At 43.6% G+C, this 10,744-nt stretch overlaps 1 protein-coding gene across 1 annotated transcript in view; it reads right to left on the bottom strand.

Moving 5' to 3' along the window:
- OLA1 (Obg-like ATPase 1) overlaps positions 1-10,744 on the bottom strand; it is a 128,996-nt gene that overhangs the window by 8,469 nt on the left and 109,783 nt on the right. The window contains exon 8 of the mRNA XM_015423729.1: positions 1-122. This exon is cut by the window's left edge and continues 1 nt beyond it. Within this exon, the coding sequence (XP_015279215.1) occupies positions 1-122 (122 nt within the window). The remainder of the gene's footprint in view (positions 123-10,744) is intronic.

The following is a 10,744-nucleotide window of genomic DNA, read 5'->3' as shown; positions in this document are numbered from 1 at the left end:
CCAGATACTTCTGTTTCTCCTCAGCACTCATTTCTTGCAACTTGAGTTCCAAGGCCCCACTAAAAGGAATGACCAAGGCACCTGGGTCATGCTTGTCCACCCACTCTTTAATTTTTATCAACCTGTAGACAAAAAAGGGCACAACATTATCTTGTAGTGCATGCATGACTGTACCACATTCATTATTATCAAGTAGCACATACATATTCATAAGAATTGCACGGTTTTATGATGCCATCTTTTTGTGTATTGCTTTCCAAGGTCAAGGCATTAACAGGCAGCAATTGCTTCAGGTGTACTCCATTAATATTTTACTGTTATCTGCTTTTACTCTTGCATATTATAATCGACATGAAACATGAACAGGTTTTTAAATACGTTTAAAATTTGGCTATCGTTTAAAAGAAGCTCCAGTTCAAAGCTGGTTATTTATTATAAATAAACTTCAAGGTTCTTCAGGCTTTGTGTTCCTCTAAGAAGCAAGGTTCTCCTAAATATTTTGGGTTAAAATAATATATATATCTTAAACATTTCCTTGGCCTACCCTTTTATCACTGTTCCCAAATGCTTGCACAGTAACTGCCATTACCAACTGTGAAGAAGGTAAGAGCAGCTATAATCTACAGAGAGAGCTAATGAATTTGGATCACGTGCCTTTCAGTTCCACCCACCTTTCCAAGGAAAATCCTATTAACTGTAATAATTTAATATCCCTGTACCTGTATGGCCCACCCAAATATGCTACTATTGTTTGTACCGCAAATGAACATATTCTATAATGAGTAACAGCATCCACAAGTCAGACAATGATCTCATTCCTATAGCTATTATTTTGAACGGCACAAGTAATAGTGTATGTCATCACATTTGCAGTATGATATCAAAGATAACTTAAAATCATTTTAAACTAAACCCATTTCTTACAGCTATAATCTCGCATGCCAGATTCAATAAAGATAAATCAGCATCTGTGCATCGCTGCATATAGGGTAAAATAAGTGTGTGCCAAGAATTTCTTAGGGCACCAGTGACAGGTTGGTTCCACAAAGTGGATCAAATTATTACCTTTTAATGATTATGTCACACTTCAACTTTTGATGATGTAAATGCACAACCAGCTTTTAAAAGAAACAGAGTTCCTCCACAGGTTTGAATACCTCCCCTTCCTTCCCTGAGTCACACTGCACTGGTGGCGCGCATCCACATCTTACTGATGTGGAAGGAAGGGGAGGTATCTTAACTTAGTCAATGATCTAATTAGTGGTGATCTACAGAAAATCCCTCTAATTCCCCCCACACACACACTGAGCTGAGCAGTTCACATCCTGTGCAGAATGTAACTGCCGTAAACTTAAAATGGGCAATGGGCAGTGCAAGACCCTGACCAGCTCCAGACTGCTGCTGAGCGGGGCTTCCTGCGTTCATGAGCGCATGCACACGGAGCTTAGAGGGAACACTGCTCAATATACCAACCTAACAAAAATAGGTAATAGGTTGTCGACTCAAAAAAAAACACCTCTCCTACCATTAATGTGAAAGACAGAAAGGCAGCTGGGTGGTGGCACACGTCTAGTACTGGGGTGCACTTATGATGGTACAGCAACCCACCCATACCACATCACTCCAAGCAGACTCTACCTCTATTCCTGCTTAATAACTGACAAACGCTATGCTTCTATGCCACGTTCATGGCAGGGCTCTATAAGCACATTAATGGGCATACCGCCTCCTGTTCCACCTCTCGTACCTGCATTAAAGCTTTGTTGCAGGCAGGGTAGTGGTTACATAGCAAGGCAAAACCAAATCAAAGGTTTGCAACTATCCGTCTCTGGAGACTGGGGAACACTGGCAGTCCTCATTCTGTGGAGCTAATTGCTGGTCATACATCTATGCAGTTCCCCATCAACCAGAGAGATCCAAACACCTCAAGGTTTGCCTGGCTTTGCCTTGCTACCTAACCGCAAGCAATCCCCAGCATTATCTCCAGAGCTGCACTTCTAGAGCTGGGGATAAGTGGCTCAGAATTGGCAGAGCAGGCCTTCAGCCTAGGATGCATCAGAAGAGAATGAATAGAGGTCACTCATCAGACTCTCTGAAGATTCTGGATCTCCTCGCCATGCAGTGGTCTGCCACATGTAAATCCACTACATTTACCCATACGTGTCATGACACAGCAACAGCTGGAGAAGTACTCTACAAATTCAGGTTGGCGCAACTGGCATTCGTTTGGTTGGTCCGTGCTGACATTGCTGAACAGTCTACGTGGTGCTGACCCACCCAACCCTACCTCTCTCTGACTCACAGTAACCCCCAATGAGGTGTCAGGCATCCCATCAGTTACGATGCTGTTCAACAACCTGTACCGCATTGTCTGCACCCCCAACTGCTGTGTGGCAATTCAGTGTCCAGTCAACTAAGTTTACACAGTTTACTGGGAGAGTCCACAGAGAAATTACACAGGGGACCCAAGTTCTGTGGCTGACACTGGGGTAAAAAAGCCAAAATGATTTGTTCATAACTATGCTAAAATCAATTCACCTTTAATGTTGATAGCTGAACGGAAGCAGGGTAGATTTTTCTGGATTTCTCATAACCATACAGGTGCTACTGACATTTCAAGGACTACAGCAACACATCACACACAGGTTTTGAACTATGTTGTATTTGGATTTTTAGACCTATTAATTTCCTGGGCTTAGGCTACGGGTTTAAGCTATTTTGGTAAAATGATTTGAAACGGTGGCATGCAACCCTTTAAATAATCAATGTAAATGTCAAAATAAATGAAACCACAAGTTCATCAACTCTCATTTGTCAAAGGAAATAGCAGGGGATCAGAGCTATTATAAGATTAAGTGTACGGCCCGCTGAGTAGGGTTTAAATTGGACAAAGAACACAAAAGTTCCCTCAACAGTTTACACACGTGGGTTATAGAAGGACTGTTCTTTCATTACTTATGCAAATACCCAATCCATGGTTTTTCAGTGTACTCTGTATTATATTCCTTTCTTACCTCCAAGATATTTTAGAAAGGCACCCACAGTCTAGCACCAGATGAATACAACTGGGAGGCCGCTGCTATCACACGAGTCTAACAAGCTTTTGTTGTATATGTACAAAGTTCTGAAGTGCTGGTACATAAAATCATTTGGAAATTAAAAAGTCCAAACAGGAAATTATTTTGGTCTTGCTTGCCTAGGAGATGCTCCCCACCCGTCACCAAAAGAAATCAGAATTGCCCTTTCCTTTTCCTGCTATGTTGCCTCTGTGCCATGCTGCCAGGCTTGTCTGTACAAGACAAGGCCTTCTGTGCTTTCTATAAAACCATCTTGCAGCTTATTCTTTGCCACAATCGAAACCCACATGTTATTCCATTGGAGGAGCAGGAAGGGTCATTTTGCTGGATAATCCTCAGAAAGAAGCAGAAGCCTCATCTTAGGTAGCAGGAGCTGACCATGGTGCTTTGCATTCCAAATGCACAAAGACAGTGTAAGAGAAAGTCTATACTAGCTTCTGTGAGGGTGCAATCTGTGAGGCAGCAGGACTGCCTTGTGAGTTACCATTCTTCTGAACACCTCCCTAAGAATGTACACCAGTGTTCATGGCTTTATTCTGATTTTAAAAAGCATAGGTTTAATGTGCTAAGTTTTAGCTTCAGGACCAAAACAGAAATAGAATCATAGAATCATAGAGTTGGAAGGGACTTCTAGGGTCATCTAGTCCAACCTCCTGCACAGTGCAGGAAATTCACAAATACCTCCCCCCCCCACACACCCAAGGACCTCCAGGGTCACCTAGTCCAACCCCCTGTACAATGCAGGAAATTCACAAATAACTCCCCCCCCCACACACACAGTGACCCCTGTTCCATGCGCAGAAGATTGGCAGCCCCCCCCCCTCCAGGATCCTTGGCCAAATTGTCCATCTGTAAAAGGTAAACTGAGCATGACTCCATGATTTGGATTGGAAGGGAAGTGGGTGGGATATAATTCTTCAACCTCATTGGATTTCACAAATGGAAACCCGGGTCCCTAAACAATCCATATTCTAAAGGGGGGTGGATACAGGAAAAACTAAAGGGGGAAAAATGTGTTTTTAAGGACACATCTTTTTCCCTTTAAAGCTGGTAATAGCGGTGTAGAAACTCAATTTCAGTTCACAAATCCAAGGGTGGGAGGTGATGACAGATTAAATCCCCTCTTCCTGTATAGCATGAACACAAACTGAGGCTGCAAGAGCATACAATTTACTTTTTTTTTTTTTTACAGACTATTTTTGGTCCTAGGGACAATCGTACCAAGTGACCATTTCCATAACGCAGAGCACAGGCAACGCGATAAAATAAAAGCTAAACAGGTTTTAAAATATAATTTAAAATTTAATGAAGGTTTGTATGTCCTCTCCCCCCAAAGAAGGGTTACCATAATTTTAAAAAACACAAAAAACTAAGGAGGCTGTGGTGCAGCAAGATAAGAAATAATTACTTTGGGTAAAAAAAAGACATCAATTCTGAATAATAATAGCACTACACTCATTTTTAAGGGGTTTTTCTGTTGAGTCCTTAAAGAGATTATTTGCATTCCTCAGGTATTCTATTGTACAATTCAGATGAATAAAGACTTACAAATCATTCCTCCACTGCCAGTGAGAGACTTTGATCCAGTGAATACACTATTGTACCTTAACTATAATTGGCAAAAAAAAAAAAAAAAAAGCCCTGACAGTGTGTAGAGCATCACAGGCCTAATAACAAAGGAGACTATCTCAGAGTGTTGACAGATGATCTTCATAATGCAGAAGCGGAGCTGGTACATTTTAGCAGTAAATGAGGATGGAGGTCTAAAGGTCTCTGAAGTGACTGACATCGGACCTGCCACTGGTTCGGTACACAAATAGGACACTGCATCATCCCGTAAAGACAGGGTTTTTTTGGGGGGGGTTGCACGTCTCACTTCTATGACTTTCAGTGTCATAAGAAATGAGACAGAGATATTGAGCAATTTCCGTAATATTCATAGAGACAAACTACCAAAAAAATGATCTGGAATTGTACACTTGTTTTGTTATGCAAATAAGCGGCAATATTCCCATATTTGGGCCAAAAAACCATTATTTGTACTGCTGGGGCACAACTACTTGTCCAAAGCTTCCTTATTTCTTTCTCCTATTATACTCCCAATGATTTCAGCCCTGATCTTATGCCAGGTAGGCATATGTGCACTTTTGCATCTTTTCCCACAGTGCCAGGCATTACATCTTAAAAATTACTATCAGTATCTATTGGAAGAAGAATCCCCTAACAAAAATAAAATAATTATAGATATGTGACCCAGTGCATATTAAGGGAGAGCATTCTAACATTCTTATTAATTCAAACTGGTCGTTCTATAATCCTTGCATTTCTTACCCTCTCTCCTACTCAAGATTCCCGATTTCCTTGGTTCTTTAATCATCTCCCTAAGCGCATTTAGACATTGTGAATGCATACCAGTCACCTGCCTAGCCACTCCATTCCTGAAAATTGGCCTTTGCTAGGTTTTGAGGACCTGAAAATAAGAACAACAAAAAGGCCTCGTCTCAAGAGCATTCTTGGTAGTGCCATTTGTAAGTACATCCAAAACCCTCAACCAAAATCCCCTTAAACAAACAAAATGGAAAGTACAGCAGTGGACAGAAAAGAAAACAGTACATGAGAAAAGAGATTAGCTGGCCAAGTATCTAATGTCAAATTGATGGCGCACAAAAATTCTGGAGAACATTATTTTATTAGAATGTCTAGCTCATTCCTGTTTATCTGAACTCCTGTTAAGATTGGATGAATGCCTTTTTTTGGGGGGGATCCTTTAAGCCAATTCTACTTGAAACCCACCTCACTGAGCAAAGCCTTTGGGTTGGATCCCACGGAAATTTACTACATGAAGTAGGAGTTTCATCCATGCAGCAAGGAGTCCAGTTTGGTGTAGTGGTTAGGAGCGCGGACTCTAATCTGGGAGAACTGGGTTTGATTCCCCACTCCCCCACATGCAGCTGCTGGGTGACCTTGGGCAAGCCACAGTTCTCTGAGCTGTTCTCTCAAGAGCAGTTCTCAAAGAGCTCTCTCAGCCCCAACTACCTCACAGGTGTCTGTTGTGGGGAGAGGAAGGGAAGGCGATTGTAAGACTCCAAGTGAAGGGCGGGGTATAAAAATCCAATCTTCTTCTTCTTCCTCACCTCACCCCACTATGAGCAGCCTCAACGGACATGGGGGGGGGGAGTTGGAGAGATGCCACAGGAGGAAGTAACTGGTGAAATCAAACACACACACCCCACCACACAGACCTGATTGATGGGATTCAGCACTTCATGTTTCGGCTCCACTCTTCGTTGACTTTTGCAGTCGTTGCCCTTCAACAGATGGACCAAGACTTCCCACTGAATCAAGACTTTCCCCCGTGCAACCTCGAACAGTTAGGAAGTATATGCTTTAGCAATGCAAGATCATAACCAACTAACTTCTGTTGCCAAACATATGCACCAAGAAAGCCTTGAAATACGGTGCAGACTTTGAGGTCTCACCTCAAATGCAAGAAATACACTCTTCATGTTGTTGTTTCCTTTAGCCTTCTGTGAAGTGCTTTCTGCTTTGCAACTCTGAAGTGCAAAGACTAGGAAATGCTGAAGCAATGCCATGGGATTTCAAGGTTCAGCACATAAATGCCTCTGCCTGCTTATTTTTTCTTACTCAGATTTAATATTCAGCAACACTCACGAGAAAAGTTTCACTATTATGAAGTAAGCACTGAAAACCTGACTCTCCAAAGAATAAATTTTGATAAAACAGGGTTTGTTTTTATGACTCTAAGACAGACCTTCACAGATTTTCTCTGGAGCCAGCCCAAAGATTAAGGAGCCAAGACTCATTTTAAGCAACTTTAATGTTACCCCTAAATTATAAATGACTTTTAGCAAATATATTTTTTCCTGTCATCTTAAGCAACTTTAATGTTACCCCTAAGTTATAAATAACAATGTATGGAAATGGACTGCTGAAGCTTTTTGTGGCAGGGAGATAAACAACAGCACATGAAAAATAATGTCCCATTATTCCCTATAGGGAATATGTCCATGTACATGTCACTGGAAAGAATACACATTCTTTCCCAGTTTTGCTCCACCTCCATCTTCTCTTTTCTCTCTCTTTTATATTCCTTGTCTCAAATTTTAGACTGTAAGCTCCCTGGGGCAGGGATCTGTCACTTTGTACTTTGTAAAGCATCACACACATTGATTGTTCTGTGTAATAAAAACCCACTTTTTGATTCAGCTGAATGTGAACAAACTAGGCCTAAATTAATGGGTTCCAGTGGCCAGAAAATTTTGGGTGGTGGGGTGTTGGGAAATTCGGGGGGAGGGGGAGAGAGGGGGTGGGGGAGAGAGAAGACCTACCCCCACCTGACTGTTGGAGAAGTGCAGGCTCACTGGGTTTTCTTCCTGCTTCTGGATCTGAAGTTGGCTGCAGAAGCAGGAAGAAGACCTCCTCTTCCGCCTCTCCGACTCAGAGATTGCTCAGAGATGTGGTGCGCAAAAGTAACATTTATTTAAAAACCTTGTTTCTGGCAGCAGGACATGTGGGGCGGGAGTGTTGAGTTAGGGGGTGTGGCCCCATGATGCCCCACCGTACCCCGTCCAGTGGGGTAACCATGATAAGTTTGTACCAATGAAAACAAGAACCATACAGCACCTAAAAGACATATATTGCAACATAAGCATTGGTAGGTAGACCGCCCTCCCCCATATATGGGACTCTGGGTGGTGTACAGCATTCAGGGATACAGGTTAAAATACAATTTCAAGTACAAAATACAATTAATTAAAACAGTAAAAACAGATATAAATACAGTTTCGAGTACAGTAACAGTCTAGATAGTGTCTAAAATCAATTTGTCCTTACCCCAAAGGGGGAAGTGAGTGGAGAAGAGGCCAGGCTGATTAAAAACTGTTGCTTTCCTCAACCATAGGCCCAATGGAACATCTCTGCCTTACAAGCCCTGCAGAACTGAACTAGGTCCCACAGGGCACAGATATCATTTGGCAGAGAGTTCCACCAGGTCAGGGCCAGGGCTGAGAAAGCCCTGGCTCTGGTTGAGGACAGCTGGATATCTTTTGGGCCTGGGATCTCCAGAAGATTGTTCTCAGCTGAGCAGTCCTGAAGCTACATTGGTCCCAGACTGGTTAGGGCCTTAAAGGTCAGTACCAGAACCTTGAACCTGATCCAGTATTCAACCTGGAGCCAGTGGATATGTGCTGTTACTGGGGTTCCAGTAAGAACCTGTGCCACCGTGTTCTGGACCAGTTGCAACTTCTGGGTCAGCCTCAAGGGTAGCCCTACATACAGCGAGTTACAGTAGTCTAGCCTAGAGGTGACTGTTGCTAGCAATACTGCGGTTAGGTTGGGGTGAGACAAGAAGGGGGCCAGTTGTCTGACCTGACAGAGTTGGAAAAACACCAGTCTGCCAAAGTTTGTGATCTGGGCCTCCACTGATAGGGAGACATCCAGGAACATACTCAAGCTCTTGACGGTAGGTGTCTAGCACCACCCTCTGTCCCCAACCTTGGAGACATAGCTTTGTTTAAGCTAACGTTGTAAGGCAGGCCAACTGCTACCCCTAGACTGGAAGATAACTAGAATGGAAAGAAAAAAATATTCTCTTTTCTACTTAAGCATGGAACCTTTTTTGGGAAGGTGAACAGATTTCAAACGAGAACCCCCACTTCAGTGATTCAGTAAATCTGGATAATAATCCTGTGTATATAATTAGCACAAGAAGCCTGAATACAAAACTACTCACCATCTATTATTTGTGTTCTGAATTATTCCACTACCATTGAAAGATGGCTTGCAGGCTGCAAGACCTGCAGCTTCCTCTCCAGGCCAGTTTTCTGTCCCTCCACCCCAGGACAAAGGTCTATTACATCCCCTCCACCACCACAGCCATTTGCTTGCCTTCCCTTTACAGAAGAAGAGAGCAAAAGCACCAGACAAAAGGAAAGAAGAGCCAGCAGCAACTGAGCTCCGTTTGCAGCAAATACGTTCTGCACTAGAAGTATTGTAGGGCATTCCTTTTAAGGGCTCACTTCCCCTTTCCTTCCTCCTCCTCCTTTAAAAATCTGTAACAGAGTTTAGTGGCTGAGGGCCACTGGAGCTTTAGGAGTCACAACCAAACTTCAGATCACAACAGGGACCTGATGCCGAGAACGGTAGATGCAGGGCTATTTTTGGGCAGGAACATACAGGAACGGAGTTCCAGCTGGCTTCAGAGTTGGCCACGCCCACTACAGCCAAAATCTCTGCATGTGTGGCTACAGAGGGAAGGCCTGGAGAGCAACCCCCCGCAACTCTGAGGTGGGCGGGCCGGGGGGGGCCTGGAAGGATCGGGGAGGCATTTAAATGCCTCCCTGTGCCTTCCCCGTCCTGTTCAGCCGCGGGATGCCCAGGCAAGCCAAGGTTAGGCAGTTTAAACTGCCTTCCCTTCCCTTCAAGGGGGAGCTTGCCCGGGCTCCCTGCAGCCGCGGGGTGCCCAGGAAAGTCAAGGGAATGCATGGGGTGTGGCCTAATATTATAATGAGCTGTGCCATCAGGGGGTGAGGCCTAATATGCTAATGAGTTACTATTTGTGGGTGTGTCCTATTATGCTAATGAGTTCTTGCTAGGCTTTTTCTAAAAAAAAAAAGCCCTGGGTAGATGTATGCTCTCTAAGAATTACAATAATCTTGAGCGAATACAATGTCATGCTAAAATCACTGTTGTGGGACATCCGCTAAGTAATCAAACAGTGATACAGTGCTTTGAAACAGTAGTTTTTCAGAATCGGGGGGAGGCTGGCTGAGATTCCTCAAATGAGTATTTTCTCCTGCCAAGTACCAATAGAAAGCAAATACGGAGTATGTTCTGGGTTGTATTCTCAGTTAATACAAAACAGCAGTGAGACTGTAGTACCATCGGAGCTAAGTATGTGTTATAGTACATGACCCAGATTCTTCTGAAGCAAGGTCTCAGCCAGAACACTGAACGTGAAATAGGTATGTGTTTGATGCATGGAAATTCTCACTACGATGGTGATGGAAGTGGTAGACTTCCCTATCCTGGAAGGGTCGCTTACTTTGAAAGAACAGGTTTGGAGCCCTGGAGAGCTCCTGGACTGGGTTTTATCCTGGATTCTCAGGAGGAGGATGCAGCCAAAACTGTGTTCTAGAAACTTCAGAAATATTCCAGCTGCACTCCTTACTGGGACAGAAAGATCCTGCCACCATTTCACATGCCCCATAACCTCGCAATAAGTGACCACTGTAATGCTGTACATGTGAGGAAGTTTGGAAACATCAGCTGGTCCAGAGCGTAGCAGCCATACTAGTGGCTGGGCAGAAGAAGACTGTGACACCTGTACTAAAGGATGCTTCACTGGTTAGCAATGATTTCTAGACTAATTTCAAGATGCTGGTTCTTACCCTTTAAAGGCCTAAGCAGCCTGGGCCCAAGATCCACTCCAAGAACCCCAGCTGTAGATGCTGTGCCCTTTGAAGGCTAGCTTGTCCTCTGCAAGCAACTTGCAACCCCACTTTAAGGAATTCATTACTCCTCAAGTAATGAGATGGTTAGACAGTGTTACTGATGCAACGAACATGAAGTTGAGCAAATTCCGGAGGATGACGGAGGACAGGAGGGCCTGGCATGATGTGGTCCATGGGGTCCCGAAGAGTCAGACT

This window comes from Gekko japonicus, unplaced genomic scaffold (assembly GCF_001447785.1).
Source record: "Gekko japonicus isolate JY-2015 unplaced genomic scaffold, Gekko_japonicus_V1.1 scaffold48, whole genome shotgun sequence".
In the NCBI taxonomy this organism is placed as follows: Eukaryota; Metazoa; Chordata; class Lepidosauria; order Squamata; family Gekkonidae; genus Gekko; species Gekko japonicus.
The sequence above is the reverse complement of the archived record's forward strand: the minus strand, read 5'-3'. Positions and strand labels throughout refer to the sequence as shown.